The 19,973-nt window shown below is 39.7% G+C and overlaps 1 protein-coding gene across 1 annotated transcript; it reads left to right on the top strand.

The window, feature by feature from the left end:
• Positions 1-240: 240 nt before the first annotated feature.
• On the top strand, positions 241-18,647 carry LOC111609944. Its single transcript, XM_023341491.1, has 12 exons — positions 241-638; positions 1,810-2,662; positions 3,295-3,475; positions 4,946-5,085; positions 9,240-9,805; positions 11,195-11,468; positions 12,460-12,655; positions 13,514-13,698; positions 14,600-14,695; positions 15,131-15,295; positions 16,190-16,283; positions 16,628-18,647. The coding sequence occupies exons 2-12, from the start codon at positions 1,852-1,854 to the stop codon at positions 16,689-16,691; spliced, it is 2,772 nt and encodes a 923-aa protein (XP_023197259.1). The 5' UTR covers positions 241-638; positions 1,810-1,851; the 3' UTR covers positions 16,692-18,647.
• The last annotated feature ends 1,326 nt before the right edge of the window (positions 18,648-19,973 follow it).

The raw sequence follows: 19,973 nt of genomic DNA, 5'->3' as shown, positions 1-19,973 counted from the left end.
ATGGTAATCCTATTTTATTGTCATTCTGTTCATTCTCTAAAAACGTGGAAAAAAAATCTGCAAAATTCTTCACATTTTGCAGATTTTGCTATAGTTTTGGACCAAATTTCTCTCCATACAAGATGTGAGAACGTGAAAAAGTTGCGTGGGTGTGAATACTGATGCACGCACTGTAAGGATGTGAATCAAGTCTCTTCTCACTGATGTGTCACGCATGATGGGCGGGGCTTTTCCTCACAGTGGGGTCAGGGGCCCCTTCAGGTCCGCAGGGCGTCTGTGGATGAACTCGCAGACACGTTTCCACGTCACAGATTCAATCTTAAAAGTTTATCCTGTGGTTTTTGTTAGTTTTCTTTCTCCCTGGTTTTTATTGTTGTTGTTTTGTTTTTTGGTGTCGGTTTGTGGGAATCTGAGCCCCAGGAAAACAGAAAAAGCTCTCCCTTGTGTCTGTCACTGTGACCGCCCACAGCACCGAGCTGAACGGGGGGAGAGAGAAAGTGGAGCTTTGTGAATGACGGGAGCGGCGGAGAGCAGAAAACAAACTTTACCACTTTATTCCCTACAGCCTGCCTCCATTTTCCCTCCCAGACAATAAAGTTCGGATGTTTAGGAGCCGACACCGAACCGGAGGAGTCCCGGTAAGTCGCAGCGCGGTAGCAGAGGCTTGTTTGCAGGGTTTCACAGCAGATTGACAGGGTTTTTTTCGACGGAAAGATGCATGCAGAGCAGCAGCCTGACCGTGACTGGAATAACTGTTGGAGGTGGCGGATCATTCCGAGCCAGAATGGGACCAGAATGGGACCAGCTTCCCAAATAGCAACGATTTTCCGCCTTTAAACCAATAAAATTGCATAAAGAGACACTAAAAAACCCAAATGTAGGAGATTTGGTCACATCTTGTGTAAAAATGAGCTTGCATGCAACTTTTTTCATTCTGCGTGAGCATTTCCTTCATTGATCACATTTGAAGCTTTTCCATATTTCAGTCAAAGTTTCCGTTTGCCTGCCAATGTGTTTCGCAACGTTTCGTGACTCATGGATGAGACGCGGATTCCCGCTGCCAATGGGAACAAAAACACAGACGAGTCGTTCATTATGTTAATACAGCTATTTAGCAATATTATGTTCTAGATTTCTAAAAAAAAAACTTTCAAATGATGCCGAGATGGTGTGAAAGTTGCTAAAACAAATTTGCTGGACGATAAATTGTTCACATAATTATCGTGATAAACGATAATGTTGCTTTGAGATCATTTTCAAGTAATATGCTGATAAATAGTGCTGAAACGACTGAAATAATGTTAATTAATTTAGCAACTATTGATTAACCAGCGAGTGAATACAAACAGTTGCTTACAGAACAAAACACTCAGAGCTGTAAAAAACTGTAAAAAACATGCATATATTTAGCTTTTTAGGGCTGTCGCAATAAGCAATAAATCATCAGATTACAATTTAGAAAATATATATATATAACATACACAAAAACCCAGGGTAATATATATACTATATCTGTGTATTTATTTCTTTCAATAACGATGAGAATTGACTCATTTATTAACTTGCGGGGGAAAATAAAAAGATACTCACTGATCCTTTTCCAGTTTTCCCATTTCTACCAGTCCCAACACGGTTCGCCCGTTTCCTGCCATTTCAACAAACAAACTAAACTTGTTTTTTTGGTTGAACTTGGTGTTTATTTGGTGTCCTGTACCTTTTATTGTCACTTTTTAAAACAAATAACAGCATTTCTTCAGTTTACTCTTTAAATGATACATTATGCCGATGATCCTGCGTTCTGTTTTCCAGAAGCTGCTGTGCCGTCGAAGTTTTCCAGAAAAGTTGTAGAAGATGTTTGTTACTTTATCGATTTGTTTCTACCTGCTGGTGGTGGTCGGTGCAGACCCTTGCCTCATCATCAGCGAGATCAACGCTGATAACCCCGGACTGGACACCACCGAGTTTGTGGAGCTCTACCACACCAGTGGACAGCGAGCCTCCCTGGACGGCTACACCCTGGTGTTTTATAACGGCAAAGGGAACGTAGCCTACAAGGTTCTGGACCTGAAGGACCACAGCACGGACGACAGAGGCTTCTTCCTGGTCGGCTCCCTGGACCTGGTGCCCAAGCCGGCCATCCTCCTTCCCCCAAACACGGTCCAGAACGGCCCGGACGCCGTGGTCCTCTACCGCACCGCCGCCACCCGCTACCTGGAGAAGATGAACGTCACGGCGGTGGGGCTGGTGGACGCTGTGGTCTACATGACGCGGCGCTCCGGAGGAGCCGAGTTCCTGGCGGAGGTCCTGACGCCCGGGGAGCCGGCGTTTGTTGAAGACGAAGCGGCGCACGAGGCGGACGAGTCGATCGAAAGGTGTCTGCTGTCGGATGACCAATGGGGCTTCCGGGTGTCCCTGCCGTCTCCAGGTCAGCGGAACAACTGCACCCCGCCGGCCGCGCCGCTGACCAGTCCCTTCATTAACGAGCTGAAGCTGGGCAGCGGACAGGTGGACGGGTCGGTGGAGCTGACGGACGCCTCGGCTGCAGGGCCCGTTGTGCTGGTGGTGTGGGATGGGAAAACGGACAAGGTTAGCGTTAGCATGGACGTGGACACCTCCAGGAATGGATTCAACTTTATGACCGTCAACAAGAAATACATGAAAGGTTAGTTCCCTGAATACGTACATGTGATGTCACACTTCCTGAAACTTTGTAACTGACGGCCATCTTGGTAGGCAGTGGCTATGGAGTTGCTATGACAACAATAAAGAAGCCACAAGCTTAGTACTAGCTCTCACAATGTTCCTATCTTATTAGCAAAATAAGTACATTAAAACTATTACTTTATTACAATTTCTGAGTACTATAACCACCTCTGTAATACTGACAAATGTCAGTGATATTTACTTTAGTACTTATTGCCACGCTAGCAAAATTAGTAGCTAATGTCGCTTTTATCTGTGACAGTTTTAACAAATATGTAAAAAATATATTTTTTATAAAGGTTACTGCAGTTTTAACAAAGATAGGTGGCGCTATTTCATTTTCACATCCTCAGTGACTGGAAATATCTCCAAATTTCCAGTTAGCATATTGGCGATGTGCAGCAGCAGCAGCAGGTTGGGGAGGGGCAGTGACGTTCTGGACCAGAAGCGCTCACATCAGTCCAGCGTTTCCTGTGGCTTCTTCATTAAATCACTTTAAGCCTCAGAAACAGACGGAAACAAACTTGTTCATCTGTTTCTCTTTGGCTGATTGTTTCTGTTTTTGTAATTTCTGTTTCTGCTTCTCTTCAGGCGATGAGTCTGGCGCTGTGGCTATTTACAGCGGCAGAGCTGCAGACTTCCCGGTGGGGAGTCCGCTGAGGCAGACGCAGCCTCTCGATGCGTTCGTGTTCGCCGGGCCTGGAAACAAGCCGAGCGCCAGCCTGACGGAGACGCTGATCCCCGGCAGGCTGCCGTTCCAGCTCAGCACCAGGTCAGACCGTCAGCAGCTCTGATGAGCGTTTCTGCTTATAAATGTGTTCAGCTCAAACTTTTCTCTGGTTATTTTTGAGTTCTGGGTTTTGTTATTCAGTTGAGGAATTGTGACGCAGTGGCGAGTGACTTTACTTCCTCTTCAGTTTATGATGTCAGCGGTGGATAGAAATAGCCTGCGCTCATTAAGACCTTCTGAAAATATATTCCTCAGTCTGTAACTACGAGGCTTTTGTGGATGAAAACAAGTTAAAGGAGGAGGAAACTTTGAACTTCCTGAGTTTGAAAAATTTTAAATCAGCAAGAAAAATAATTTTTTATGTTAATGTCAGAAATTTTCTAGAAAAACTTTGAACATTTCTGAGTTTGAAAAATACATGTATGTTTTACTTTTGAGACTCAGAAAGTATGAAAAATTGCAAGAAATTTTAAAAAACTAATCTAAGAAATTTTCTTTAAAACCTGGACAGTTTTAAAAGCAGAACATTGTTGACTTTTTTTCTTGCAATTTGTTTTACTTTTCAAACCCAGAAATTTCCAAGTTTTTCTCAGAAATGTTTTGAAGTTAATCTTAAAATTTCTGAGTTTTTTTCTTGTTAATTTTCAACTTTTCAAACTCAACAATTTCCTTTTTTTTTTTCTAGAAATTTTTTTAGGATTAATGTAAAAATTCTGAGTTTTTTGTACAGATATTCACTCCTGGGCTGCACAGTGGCGCAGTTGGTAGCACTGCTGCCTTGCAGCAAGAAGGTCCTGGGTTCGATTCCCGGCCCGGTGTCTTTCTGCACAGAGTTTGCATGTTCTCCCTGTGCATGGTGGATTCTCTCCGGGTTCTCCGGCTTCCTCCCACAGTCCAAAAACATGACTGTCATGTTAATTGGTCTCTCTAAATTCTCCCTAGGTGTGAGAGTGTGTGTGAATGGTTGTGTGTCCTGTCTGTCTTTGTGTTGACAGGTCGCCAGTCTGTCGACTGGCGACCTGTCCAGGTGACCCGCCTCTCGCCCGAAACGTAGCTGGAGAGGCAGCAGCTCCTCCCGACCCCACTAGGGACAAGGGTGTAAGAAGATGGATGGATGGATGGATGGATGGATGTTTACTCCTCTTTAATGGCCCTCATGCACTGTCATGTGAACAACTCAATGTGAACAAAAAGAAGAGAACAACAAAAAAAGTTGTTACATTTGTCTCTTTTTAAAAAACAAAACAAAAAAAACAAAACGATCCTGAAAAGACAAAGTTACTAAGTTGGTAACAGTTATTGGCCACGCCCCTCAGTGCATCTTGGCTCCGCCCACTTTTTTGTAATATTTTTCGAAATTGGGGGCGGGGGCAAGCTTTCACAGGGATTTAGTTTACACTACTTCATTTTGTATTATTGATGATGTAATTCAAATTCTGCTTTGGCTTTTCTAGCTGTTATTTTCCCGCCTGCAGATAAACAAATCCAGACTTGTTTCATTTCTGATTCCAGTTTGCGAGAGGGCGGCTTCCACCTGAGTCGCTGCGGTGTGGCTACCTGGGCCAGAGATCCTGGCACCTTCTGGGAGGCGCCACAGACTCCCGGGCTGCCCAACAAATGCCCCTGGCCCAAAATCTGCCCCCACACCATCTGTAAGTGTTTGAATGGATCTCACTGCGATTTTATTTAGACTCCTTCTGTTTTTGGTTTTCAGTCACTGAACACAGATTATGTTCTTCAGGTTATCAGAAATAACAGGAGTAAAAATAAAAATCTTTTCTAAAGGGGAAGAAAATATGAGAATAAAGTCATATTACAAGAATAAAGACAGCAAGTCAAAATAATGAGAGAATAAATTTGTAATAATATGAGAAAAAGTGGTAAAAATACAATAACATAATATTACCAGAATAAAATTTAAAAAGTAATAGTATTATTAGAAAAAAGCTGTCATAATACGAGAATAAAGTCATACAACATAAAGTCATATTAAATAAAACTACGTTAATCTGGGCTGTAACAGAAACAACTTTTCATTAGGTTTCAGTCAAAATACTGAAGCAGAATAAATCCTGTTATTTTTAAATTCACCAACATCATAAACAGGAAATGAAACCAAATGATCACTGAGATGTTCGGGTGAAGTTGTTTTCTTACCCATCGTGCAAAACCAGCAGTAAAAAAAGAACATTTAGTTTATATTTTCTGGTGAAAAAAGAACATTTAGTTTATATTTTCTGGTGAAAAAAGAACATTTAGTTTATATTTTCTGGTGACCTTGATGTTAATTTTTTTTCAGTAAACGGTTCTCATTCTAACAGATCCATTCACTTAAAGAACTGAAACTCTGTGGTGAATCCTGCTGAGCGAATTAACCACTGTGAGCAATAAAAGAGAGAAAAATGTGGAACAAAAACAAGTTGTTTTATGAAATGGAGGAAAATTTTAGTTTATCTTGTGGGAATATTGTTTTTCCCCCAACCTCACTGTTATGCTTGACTTGCTGCTTCAAACATTATGAGTAGGAATAATAATCATCAATTACAATCTATGTTTTAATGAATCTGTATTCATGTTTGGCTCGACCTTATGTTGCCTTTTGTAATTTGTTTAAATCTAAGGCAGTTCTAACCCTTAAAAAGGCGGGAAAGTTCTCCTCTAATTAGCATTTATGAGTATATTACTTTAAAAAATCTCTCTAAATATTTCAGATACATATTTGTAGTCCTGATCCTATTAAAAAGATGGGAAAAGGCCTTTAGTTTAGCACCAATAGGACACTATGAAGCAAAGGCTAACTCTAGAGGCTAACTTTAGCGGCGTTAGCGGCTAACGTTAGCTGTGTTAGCTGCTAATGGTTAGCCAGTCGAGGTTTTCTCACTGTGCTTTTGTACCTCAGTCTTTACTGCTCCTTTTTTTTCTTTGTACTGTAAATGTTGCCGCACAAACAGTGATGGAGGCTTCTTCAATGCTAATGCAGCAAATTGGTTGATTGTTCAGTAGCTAACCAGGAAATGACTCCAAAACTGTCTTATTTCAAAATAAAAGACTCAGACTTAAGCAGCAACTTTCTTGCTGTTATAAACAATAATGATGCTTTAAAAAATCTTTTATCGCCTTCAGTAATGACATCCATGTGCATCAATGGCCAGTTATTGGTTCTCTTTTGATTTTTGTTTTAACTTGACAGTAAAAAATTCATATGTATGATGTTTGAAATCTCTAAAACATAATCTTATTGTTGAAATTATTATTTACTTCTATTTCATCCAATGTTTGTTCCATGAGAACATCAATTGATATCAGTAAATTGAAAAATATGGTTAAATGCATTTACTATGTGCAGTTTAGTGACAAAAATCACATTACTTTAAGGAACTGGTGTCCACAAAAAGCCTATTTGAAATGTGATGAAATAACATTTAAGGACACAGATAACTCCAGTTTTCAGGATTTATTTTTCCTATAGAAATCACAGTTTTGTAAATTATGTGACAGTTTTTAAAAGACAACTCTGAAATGTTAGCTTGCTGTAAAACTAACCGGAAAATGTAATGTATTTTTTTAGAAACTCTCCTGAATAAAAAAAAACATTTTTAAAACTCTCATAAAGAGTTTTTTGCTCTTTGATCCTCAAAGGTATTGACGAACCCATACATTTCTCATCTGACTCATGTGACCTCACACTTCCAGACCTTTGTAACTGGCAGCCATCTTGGCAGGCAGTTGCTATGGAGTTGCTATGACAACAGTAGAACCAGCTTTCACCTTGTTGCTATTTAAGTTATGAACAATAAAAGTACATTACAACTATTACTCGATAACAATTTTTGAGTACTCTACCCACCTCTGTAATACTAAGATAAACATCAGTGATATTTACTTGAGTACTTACTGCCAAAGTAGCAAAATTAGCTTGGCTAATGTAGCTTTTGTCTGCTAGCTAAGATGGACATGTAGCCTATGTGTTTGTTACTGCATGTACTTGATATGCCAGTCACCAGAAACTTGTTATTTACACAAAGAGTCCTTTACAAATCTCTTGAAACGTTGATTGTATGGATTTCAAGTGAAGCTCCTCCATGTTGTTTGCACTCTTCCTGTTCACTAGGTAGCCAACCTTATCGTAGCATGAGATCAAAGGCAGCTTGTTCACGTTGTCTGAATTATTTTCCTTCTCCGTCTCATATGGGTCGATCCTGACAGCAGCCATTTTGTTCATGTATCTTTCTTTTGCGCATTTGTTAAGAGTGTCCACGTTTTCTTTTTGTTGGTCTGGAAGCCGGAGGTCCTCTGTGCATTCGCCTACCAAGATGGCGTTTGTCATCGTGTATTGCTGGAGAGAGAAACAGACAGGTATCGTTTGAGTTTGTCTGCTGATCTGGTGGTAATGCAGAGCCGCCCTGAGCCGTGTTCTCATTGTTCGCCCAGATGCCCCGGGGGGCAAAGCTCCTCCTGAGCCTCACCATGCCTCTCCTCCGGCTGTGGGAGCGTTTCTCTGGGTGGAAACGGAGCGAACAGGCCGTGATCTGGTAGATTCAGGCCTCCAGCCATCTGCCGGGTGTGTTTATGTCCCTCAGGGCAAACAGGGCAAACTGGTGGGCTTATATAACAGCCTGTTGCTGGTGCTTTACATAACAGCAGAAATAAAAGGCGATAATGACTCTCCACCTCTCTAAGGTATTTAATCAGTTTGTTGTTAGCTTAACAGCATGTTTAAACTGGCTTTGTTTACTGGTTTGAAGTTGCTAGATGTTTTCCTGTCGTACTGTTAATGATGTAAAAATTCCTTTTAATGATTGAGGATCATTTTCAGCAGCACTAATCCACACGTTGCTCAGAGATGTCAGTCAGCTGTGTGTGATGGCCGGAGATAAAGCAGGAAGTACCAGGATGTACATTTAGAAAAATAAGTATGTTTTTAAGCTAATACTGTTTAGATATTTTCAACAAAGAAAAACCAACAAAAAACAAGAAAATTCCTGAGAAATCAAAAATTTGCTAGAAAAATCTGTGGTTAATAGGAAAAACGTGAGTCCATTTTCACCACAAACATTTTTAGATTAATCTCAGAAATTGTCACAAAAAAAACAACTTGGAAATTTTTAGGTTTGGAAAGTTGAAAAATTGCTGGAGATTAATCTCAGAAATTTTCTGGAAATTTCAGAGTTTGAAAATTTAAAAACTTTTGACGTTTCAAACTCAGAAATGTTCAATTTTCTTCCAGAAAATTTCTGAGATTAATCACAAAATTTCCGAGTTGCAGAGTTGCTTAACACCCTTTTTAATTTCATAAATGACCTTCGATGACCTCCAGAACCTTTTATTAAAATCTTAGAATAGAAAGCAACACAAACTAAATATTTTTCTGCAAAAACTTTTGACACCAATTTCTTTGATTTGGGTAATGTGAATTGGCCGGTTGAATTTTTTACCTTTAAATTTTCATGAATATCTTCGAAACAGAAGCAGCACAAACACATTTTAGCAGCACAAACGTAGCACAGTTAAGTCATATTTGATATACTGTTGTGTCCTGGGTTGTTTTGAGGTTTGATTATTCTGGGCTCCTTCCTGGATCACTTTTGTTTCCGTTTTATTTTAGTCCAGTCCTTCCTAGTGTTTCTAGTTCTGCTTATTCCTTGTCTCTACTTGTTCCTTGTTACTCCAGTTTATTATGTTTCTTAGGTCCAAGTGGCTTTTTGTGACTGGCTCTTCAGAAATGATAGCAGCAGAAGTGAAAATGTTTGATACACAAACATCTGAGCCAACTTCACTCCGGTAAAATGTTCTTGTTGTTGACCAGTGATCCCTGGCGGTACGGATTCGCCGCCTCACCTGCCGCCGGGCAGCAGCGGCGACTTCCTGATCAATGAGCTGAACACGGACACGCCGGGCGCGGCCGAGGACGGGGAGTACATCGAGCTGTGGCACCCGTCGGGCCTGCGGGCCTCCCTGCAGGGCGTCTGGATTCTGCTCTTCAGCGCGCACAACAACAAGCCGTACCGGGAGATCAGCCTGAGCGGCCACTTCACCACCTCCAAGGGTTACTTCCTGCTGGGCAGCGACAGGCTGGCGCCGGCGCCGTCACTCCGCCTTCCTCCCAATACCATCCAGAACGGGCCGGACGCCGTGGCGCTGTACCGCAGCCTGTCCGGCCCGCCATCGGCGGTCCAGAGGGGGATCCCGACCCGGGGCCTGCTGGACGCCGTGGTGTACCGGCAGAGGGGGTCGGACATGGGGGCGCAGGAGCTGAGCAAGGCGCTGACCCCGGGGCAGCTGCCACTGCTGGAGGATCCCGATGTTCTGCCCGGCGATGAAGCACTCAGCCGCTGCGGAGGCCTCTACCCGCTGGACCTGTCGGCTTTCTCGGTGAGAACAGTAAATAGACAAAGCAAACGGAAAACTTAAGACTTTTTGATCTTTATATCATGTTCTAAAGTTTTTCCCTCATCAAAAACAAACCTGGAGTCTCACCTTGATTCTTTCATTCATGTTAGAGAAATGATTTAATCTCCATGGCAACCATTCAGCCGTTCAAAACGCCTGGGTGGACCTAGCCCCGCCTTCGAGACGCAGCTCCTCCCCCACTCAGCTCCTTCAGACTAGCCAGCACCAATTAGCAAACAGCTGCTGAGCTTATTATAAGAGCTGCTGCTCAGAGCAACGCTGGTAAAAACATTAAAGGGTTAATAGAGGAGCCATGTTGGGACGACTTCCTGGGGGCGGAGCTTCAGAAAGAGCTGGAGCTTTAAAGAGACAGAGGCCCAATTTCAAGACTATAAATTATAGTCCAATTTCTTTTAAGTCTTATATGATATATGTAACATTTTATAACAACTGGAGGAAACATAGTTACTTGATTATGCTATAAAATGGATCTATGAGTCTGTTAAGCACATAATACAGTTGCTTTAATAAAAATAATGAATCATTTTGGAAACATTTGAACATCTATGAGGCTTAATTTAAAATTAAGTTTCAATTTAGACAATTTGCTTTTTATTTCAATAAATCATAGAAACATTTTAGTCTTTATCGGGTATATTTAATCTGTTTGGCTTCTTTTTTTTGGTTAATGATTTGGTTTCAGATCATCAACCATATTTTAGTATAAACTGAGTAAAAGTAAAAAACTATTTATCTGTGATGGTTTTATAAAGTTAACTTATGAAGTCAGCTGAAGGATCTGGAAAAGCCGACATCATTCTTCAGTCAACAGAAACCAGAAAAAATATAAATAAGGTTGTAAAGTTAAAAGAATTAAAAAACTTTTATTCTTACGACTTTTTTCTACTCTCTCTCTTATCACGCCTCCCGCTAATTACGGCTTTACTCTCATAGCATTATGAGAATATATTCAAAAATTACAAGAAAAATTCTCATAATATTACTTAGAAAATAAAGTTGTTATAGTGCGAGAAAAACGTTGTATGAGAATACAATGAAAAATTGTAATAATACAACAATAGTCACGATATTACAATAAAAAGGAATATAAGGTGAAACAACAAGAATAAAGCTGTAAAACAATAAAGTTATAATGTTGTGAGAATAAAGCCAAAATAACACCAGAATAAAGTTTTAAACTTAACAGAAAAAAAGTCAGAATAAGAGAAATATTTAATTGTGCCAAAAAATTAGAAGCAGAATAAATCTATAAATATACATTTCTCAGGTTTTGACAGATCATCATGTCTTCCGTGTGAAACGTTGATCTTTGTTTCTCTCCTCTAACTTCACCTGGTTTGATCCGAGCAGGTGGCTCCGCCCACTCCTCTGCGGGAGAACACCTGCCCCCGTCCTCCTCCGGCGCCGGATGGCGTCGTCATCAGCGAGGTGTCGAGCGCGCGCTGGAGCAACCACAGCCAGCAGGCGGGCTTCGTGGAGCTGCAGGGGCCGCCCCTGACCGACCTGAGGGGCCTGGTGCTCTCCGTGTTCGACCAGGACGTCAGCGGGACCGCCATCGCTCTCCCGCTAAGAGGAGTCATCGGCCAGGGCGGCTTCTATGTCGTTGGACATGACAACGACGCAGGTTTATCATTCATTGTCAATAAGTGGTTTATTGGACTTAAATTAGTTACAATCAATCAACTCATGGCGCTTAGACCAAGGAGGTCCAAAGTGGCCCAAACTCCACTTGTCTGGATGATTTTGTTGGACCACAATTCGAAAGGGGAGCGAATTTGCGATTAAATTGAAATTTTCACAAACAAATTAAAAAAAATTTAAACATTTATTTAAGTACAAAACAAAGAATTTTCCTTTTATTAACATTCTTTTTGTTTTTATTAATTACTTTGCTATTTCGACTCAAAAATAATTTACAGATTCTGTCTGAACGTCAATTTATTTGATCATTTTATTCTTTTTATAAATATTTCTGTATTCAGTGGAGTGGTGTGTTGGGGTCAATATAGATGAAAATTTTATACATTTACTCCCAAAATTTCTGAGATTAATCTTAGAAATTTTCTTGAAAAAACCTGGAAATTGTTTTCAAACGTCAAAACCTGCAAGTTTTAAAATTTCCTAGATTAATCTAAAAATTCCCGTTTTGTCTCGCACTTTTAGGACTTTTTAAGTATTTTGTGATTATTTTTTTGTTTGCGTTTTAAAAAACTTCTGAAATTAAATTTTTTTTTTTCAGCTTTTTTGAGGAAATTTTACTTTCATTTCCACAACTTTGTTGTACTTCAACAACCCGAGATCTTCCTTTATTGGTGTATTTTATAAATCTGAGTTTAATAAAGTTATGAAACCACCTTTTTTCTGTCAGTATTTAATGCAGCTGACAAAAATAATGTTACATTTTTTATTGATTTATTTTTTATTTAGCATATTTTGAAAATGCTGCCTTTATATGATGGAAAGACGTTCGTCGCTCTTGTTACCAGAGAAAACTTGTAAGAAAATAGCTGCTTATTAGTTAATCAGTAGTTGATAGATTAACTCACTCATGGATAACTTGGATCTCTAATCCCAGCTGGTAAATTAATCCTACATTTTCTGTCTTTGTGGCTCAGATCAGGAGTTTCCGGACGGAACCTCGGTGCCGGCGGCAGGAGCCGCGGTCCTCTGCTACGACCTGTTCAGCGTCTGCAGAGCCGGTACCGCGCTGACCAACTCCAGCCTCAGAGACGTGCTGGTGTTCAGCGAGAACCAGCGGCTGCTCTCCTCTCTGTCCACCACCAGGGGGCGACAAGTCATGCCTTCTCTCAGGTGGCAAATGGTTTTCATTTCAGCGTTAGACATGTTGTTTACCCTCGTTTATTGATTAGAAATGAGCACATTTCTGCTTTTATCCAGGATTATACGTGTTTAGAGGACGCCTGCTGCAATAAGCAGTAAATCATTAAATGGATGATAAACTAAAATGAGCAAAATAATTTCTGTTTGCATGATTTTATCATTCTCTACTGAAAATTGGATGATAAAAGTCTTCAATCTGGTGTTTTAGTCTCAACTAGCTCCTTTTTTTGAAGGACAAATTTGTTTTCAGAGACTTTATGATTTATTTTATTTGTTGTTTTTGTTATTTTGTTTATTTATTTAGGATATTTTAAATATCCTCCAACTCCAGTGTTAAATGTCATTAGAATTTAAAGTTTATTGATCTTTGAGATCTTTCTTATTATGCAGTTACCATTATATTACTTAAAAATAATATTATTGTTTATCGCGATAACTTCTGGGACATTTTATCGTCCAGTTAAATTTGTTGGAGAGAAGGTGTCAACTTTAAATTAATTTTAAATAAGAAAGTAAACGTTTTGTTGCCTAGAATGCAATAGCAACATTCCCTTAGTGAGTATCTGCAGTTAAAAATCTTCAGTACCGGGTTGGACTGATCCGTTGATTATTTTTGGATTAACTGATCAATAATCGAATAGCAAAAGATTTAATTTGCTTTGATTTAATTTGAGATGAGTTTTTACAGAATTTGAACCAGGTGAAGCTAAAACTGTCGAGTTCCAGGTAGAAAATATTTACAGACAAAATGTTGTGTGTGTGTGTGTTTGCGTGTTCCTGTGTGTGTGTCGGGGTGTTCCTGTGTGTGTGTGTTGATTGCTTGCGCAGGTCCGTGGGGAACGGTCCCGTCTCGCTCAGCCGCTGCTCCTGCTGTGAGGTCCGCAGCCCGTCGTCGTGGACCAGCTCGTCTCCAACGCCGCATAGCAACAACGTCTGTCCAAGCTCCGCCTACTCCAGTCAAATCGACCTCTGCCTTGGACCGCCGGCCAGCAGCTGGCAGGAGCAGCCAGGAGGTAGCCGCCGTTTACACGCAGACTTTCACTGAAACACTGAAAGGCTAAGAGAGCCTGTGAGGAGAAATGAGGAGCATTAACTGATTAAATAAATCTTTAATAAAGATTAAACTGTTTTATCTTTCCATCATGATTTCATGCCTTTCCTTCATCATCAAAACCTGGAGTGCTGCTTTGATTCTTCCATGCATGTTTAGGAAAGCATTTAATCTCCATGGCAACCATTCAGGTGTTTAAACACCGGGATGGACCTAGCCACGCCCCCAACGCGTAGCTCCTCCCCCTCGCAGCTCCTCCAGACTAACCAGCAGCAATTAGCAAACAGCTGAGCTCCTTATAGGAGCTGCTGCTCAGAGCAACGCTGGTAAAAACGTTAAAGGGTTAATAGAGGAGCCATGTTGGGATGACTTCCTGGAGGCGGAGCTTCAGAAAGAGCAGGAGTTCTTAAAGAGACAGAGGCCCAATTTCAAGGCGTTATATTACGAAGTTAAGTTTCTTTTAAGTCACATTTGATATATGTAGCATTTTATAACTGAAAATAGATTGTGCTATAAAATGGCACCATGTGACTGGAAAACGCCCAATACTGCCCCTTTAATAGTGAGAGAATATTATGATTAAAATGCAAGGCACTAAGTGACTGCTTCATCATAACACCTGGTGTAATATTTAAAAATTGTGTCATCAGATGGACACAAATATTAAGTTATGTGCAAATTTTAGTATTTTAGAGACTAAATAATATTATTAAAATGAATTACAGCAGGATAAACTTTTATAAACAATGTTTTTTAATTAAAAAACCCAAACTTCTACATCTCCTTTATCTACTTCTTCTTCTCCTCCTAAAATGATTAAACCGTAAATGAACCTTGACAGAAGTTTCCTCTGTTTGTCCCAGACTGCAGCGGTCTGATTCAGGGAGCAAAGATGGCGGAAGTGGCGGATTACCTGGAGCAAAGATGCGACTGCGGCATCTCAGCTCTCTATCTACAAGGTCAGGCGTCGTCACTTCCATCTGTTCCTTCCTTTAAAGTCACAGTATTGTGAAAATAAAGCCTGAATGACACCAGAGTAAAGTTGTAAGTCGTGTTTAGGTTTGAGTCTCCAGAAGGTCACTCACTACATTTGAAAACTTTCACAGGTGAATTTTTTGCAGGTGAATGTTTGCAGTTTAATTAAAGTTACTGATGGGAATCCATTCAGATTTTTAATTGAGTTAATTGCAGGGTCTGTAATTAATTAATTAATTGAAATTAATCACATTTTAATTGAAAACCGTCTATCAACAAAATAAACCTTTGCAATTCAAAACCCCTTTTTACATTTATTGTTTTTAATCTGTAATTCAGGTCCTTTAAGCTCCTGAAGTGGCACAGCGTTCCTTCCCGTTTGGTGTTTAAACTCTGTTTGTTTCCCCGTTTTGCTGCAGGCACCAACGTTTCCTGTGTGTCCGGATGGCTGCGGGTTCAGGGCGACATCCAGGCGCTGTCTGACCACCAGAGGACGCTCATCATCCAGACGTGCAGCGCGGACTCCTCTGCTGCTGGGGCCGAGGCCTGCTCTCCTCCCAGCACGGGCCGCTACACCGGAGCAGGTCAGACGGACGAAACTCAAAATGCCTTTTATTCACACAAACTGCTGCTAATTGGCTGAATTAATGACGATTTAACAAATGAAATGTGAAATTAGTTCAGCGCCGATTCCACAGAAACACAGTAAACTGGTTATTAGGCAGTAAAATATAGTTTAGCATCAGGATTTCTGTGTGAAAACTCATCAATATCATCACATTTTATAATAAACTGTGTCCAAACCTGCTGCATGTATGTGCTGTCAAATTTTTCATGAGCAATAATTCCTGAAATATCAAAACGTTTTTAATTTTCTTTCAAAAGAAAAAATCATTTGTTGCAAAATCTTCACACTGTCTCCATGTTATTTTCATAATTACAAACAAATAGATTGTGAAAACCAAACAGAGAAATTAGGTCCTAGTACTCCTGCAAATCGCTTCTTCCTTCCACTTAACTTTCCATCACCATGCTTGGATACAGCAATCCGAGTCGCTAGTTTAAGTTTCTAAAAAATAGTTTCTCATAAAATTAGAAAAGCCCACAAACCACTAAAGCTTTTTTAAATTGAAAATCTGAACTTTTTCCTTCCCCACAACTTTCCCTCTCTATGCTTAGATACAGTATTCTATGAACTTCCAGTTTATTTAAGCTAATAAAAAAATATATATATTACCTCATAAATTTAGAACAAAGTCCACAAACTATTTTTGCGTAAATCTCTGAATCTATTTGTATGTACTCCTGTAGCTCAATTTTTCCTTCCACCCAACTTTCCATTGATATTCTTAGATACAGCAATATATGAACGACAAGTTCTTTAACTTTCTGATTTTTTTCCTCACATATTTAGAACAAAGTAAAGTTTTAATCTGTGAATCTGCTGGAAGTTTCTCTGAGTTTTGTTTGCGTTGCAGCGTCGGCTCTGGGTTTACAGATCGGACTGATCGTCGCCGTTCTGCTGCTGCTCGGACTCGGAGCGGCTCTGTTCACATACCTCTACAGGAGGAGGTGAGAATCTAATTAATGCCTCCACTTTCATTTAATCTTTAATGCTTCTAATGATCTTGTCATTTGGTCATTTTGAGTCCATTTTATATAATCTAACACTGAAAGAGAGGAGAAAAAACAACAAACAGAATAAATCAGTAAATAAAAGCATAAATTAACTGAAGAAGACGTTTCGTGATCTTATAAGTAAGTTTTCCATTTTCCCCTCCATTTTTATGTTGTATTTTTTTACTTTTATGCTGTTGTGTTTTTAATATTTTTATGTTGTATTTTTTACTTTTATGCTGTTGTGTTTTTAATATTTTTATGTTGTATTTTTTATTTTTATGCTGTTGTGTTTGCAGGCGTCCGTTGGACTACTACACCATGGAGCTGAGCGAACACGCGGAGGGCCTGTCGGATCTATAACCGGCGCGTTTTCAGCGTCTGGAAGGCGATCCGGGAAAGTCAGAGGATGTTTTCAGGTATTTGTGAGCGGGGACGCTGCGGGCGGATCTCCGATGGAAATGACTTTGTAATTGTTCAGGAGGGAGCCGCGCAGCGCGATGCGGCGTTTCTGGCTCCAGATAATAACGTAGTTTTCTAAAGACGGATGTGAGACTCTTTGAAACTGCTGGTTATCGATTGTAAGGGAAATTCAGAAAGAAGAGGGAGCGCTTTTTCTTATTACGCGAGTCCTAAATACACATTTGTTGACTTGTTTGTTCCACTTTTTAAATCAAAACAACTTTACTTTGGGTCAGTTTTGCAGGAAGCTCCTAAATAATCCTTGTTCTTAAAAACGGTCCGTTTTATTTTAGATCGTTTGTCCCTTAAATGTGAATGGCGTCTAATGGTCGAATGTGCCTGTAACCACTCTTTATGTGCTTGCTTGAAGCGAATTGTTTACACTTTCCTAAGTGAGAATTTGAAGAAAAATGATCCTAAACGAGGAGTGTTTGGAAATTACGTTATTTTTCTCTCGCGAACCGAATCCCTGCTGGTTTTTATTGGGAAGCACCGTTTGCTCTGCTGATTATTGGAATTGGCTGATTTTCTAGCTTGAAAAAACAACAGTCAGAAGGTTTCATGCTGGAATGGAAATTTCCTTCAAACTTCAATAATTTGAACTTTGATCGCAGAGGAATCTTTATGAATCATTGATATATTTTTTTTAAATACAAAAATTGGGTGAACAAGTTTTCCGTATTTCTGTTTTTCTTCCACAAAATGTTTACAATAAACAGAAAACCCAGAGATATAAACACTCCGCCCAGTAGGGGGCAGACTTCCCGACCGGAACCACAGCTCTCTAAAGCCTGACTATTTATCTCATATGTAGTTTTTTATTTTTGAGGACTCTTCTGTCAGGCTAAAGTTTGAGTCACATGCAGACATCTTTATTGCATTCTGCGGCTAAAGCTAACTAGCTGCTAATATACCTTTTAGGGCTAGCTAGCCAGCTAGCGAGCTTTTTCAAGTACATAATGGGTAAGTGTAAATTTATCACCAATTTATCATCTTTTGTACAAGTCTTAAATTTTATTCCCCATGGGGTGGACCTAGCCCCGCCCCAGAGGCGCAGCTCCGCCCCCTCTTAACTTGTGTTGAATTACACAGTTAAATTTGATATATAAAGCATCTTTATAACAACTAATAACAACATTCACTTCTTTATATATGTATTTAAATGTTGAATTCCGTCATAAGCAGCATTTTGTAGCTTTTATAGGGAAATCTGGATTATGTAATTCTACACAAATCTACAGACATCAAAACTCGGACCGGCCCTGCAGCAGCAATCGGTGCATTTCTACTCAGAAACCTATCGTCCAATCAGCTGATCTCTTACTTACATGTGCACTACAGCTCTGTCCTCATCTAATGAGATCCTCAGAAATGTTCAATGTTTGCCTGAAAAACTGAAATCTGTGCATTTATTTTATTTCTACTGAAATCTGATCTGAATGTCTCCAAGGATGTTTCTGATCCTCTGTTAAACCTGGGAAATTATTACAAATCAGGCCACTTCTGCAGCATGCAGCCGTCATTATTTTGTGTGTAATAGAATATTTTCTGGTAAACTTTATTCTGCGTTTTCATTAAACAGTGAATGTTGTAAATTATGGATAATTTTTCTTTTAAAATGTCTTTTTTCCCAGATTTTCTGCAGATTTGAATTCTTTTAAATTATTTGTTCATTCAGCTCTAGAACAGTCATTATAAGCTGTTGTTTTTCAGATGTTGAATAAATTGACTCCCTGCAGCAGAAAATTTCTCCATGTCACTAAAAACACTGGAAAAATGTTTTGTATTTTTCATTATCAACACATTAAGTGTTCATTTCCTCTCCAGTGTTTCACATATTAAACTGAAAAACCTTCACTTGTTCTGTCAGTTGTCGTTTTGTTGGAGTTTTCTTCTGAATTACAGATGCAGGAATCAGTTCAGAAACTGAAATTAGTAAATGATACATTAATTTAAAAAAAAATTCTGTTCATTTTGAAGAGTTTAGTTTACAGCTAAGAAAAACTAAATTCAATTTCTTGGTTTATTACATATTTATTTGTAAAACAAAAAACAATAGAGCAAATTTATGTATGTTACATAACTTTAATTTGTTAGGGTTACATTTTTAAAACGTTTTTTTTTAATGTGCTAAGGTTCTGACAGGAACCTTTGTGTTGTGTTTCCGGTACAGCTGTTAATCTGACACACAAGTGACAACTGCTAACTCAGAATCAACAGATTCTCACTTTTTTGTGCTAATATAAAATGTATAATTGAATATTTTATGGTAAACTCTATTCTGTGTTTTCATGAAACAGTGGATGTTGTTAATTATGAAAAAAATTGTTTAAATGTCGCATCTCTTTCTGATTTTCTGCAGATTTTTTTTTTATTTCATTTGAATTTTTTTAATTTAATTCATCCCTAAAACAGTCAAAAACACTGGGTTGAAGTGATGCTAACTCCCACCTGCAGGTGGCGGTATTTCTTTTTTTCTACCACTATCCTGCCTCAGTCCGTTACAAATATAAATAACAAAGATTTTACATTTACCGTCACACATTAGCGCAAATATTAGAAAATTTGTTGCAAATATTTATAGATTAGCGCCACAAAATCTGTAATTTTTATTGCAATAACACAAAAATGTTCACAAAATCGTGGATGGATGAACCTCGAAAAGATTATTTCACTTTATGGAGAAGTCAGTCTGGTATTTATTAACATTTTAACAGTTTACTTGTTTTTGAAACAACCGGCCCTTTAAGAAGTGTTAGTTTGTTTTTGCTCCGTGTTAGCATGTTTCTCTGGTTGCTAGCAGCAGAACGTTCTGCCTCCTTTCTGAACCTCCACCAGGCTGCAGCAGAACGTTCTGCCTCCTTTCTGAACCTCCACCAGGCTGCAGCAGAACGTTCTGGCTCCTTTCTGAACCTCCACCAGGCTGCAGCAGAACGTTCTGCCTCCTTTCTGAACCTCCACCAGGCTGCAGCAGAACGTTCTGCCTCCTTTCTGAACCTCCACCAGGCTGCAGCAGAACGTTCTGCCTCCTTTCTGAACCTCCACCAGGCTGCAGCAGAACGTTCTGCCTCCTTTCTGAACCTCCACCAGGCTGCAGCAGAACGTTCTGCCTCCTTTCTGAACCTCCACCAGGCTGCAGCAGAACGTTCTGCCTCCTTTCTGAACCTCCACCAGGCTGCAGCA

The sequence above is a fragment of the Xiphophorus maculatus genome, chromosome 10 (genome assembly GCF_002775205.1).
Source record: "Xiphophorus maculatus strain JP 163 A chromosome 10, X_maculatus-5.0-male, whole genome shotgun sequence".
Lineage (NCBI taxonomy): Eukaryota > Metazoa > Chordata > Actinopteri > Cyprinodontiformes > Poeciliidae > Xiphophorus > Xiphophorus maculatus.
This window is presented reverse-complemented; position numbering and strand designations above follow the sequence as displayed.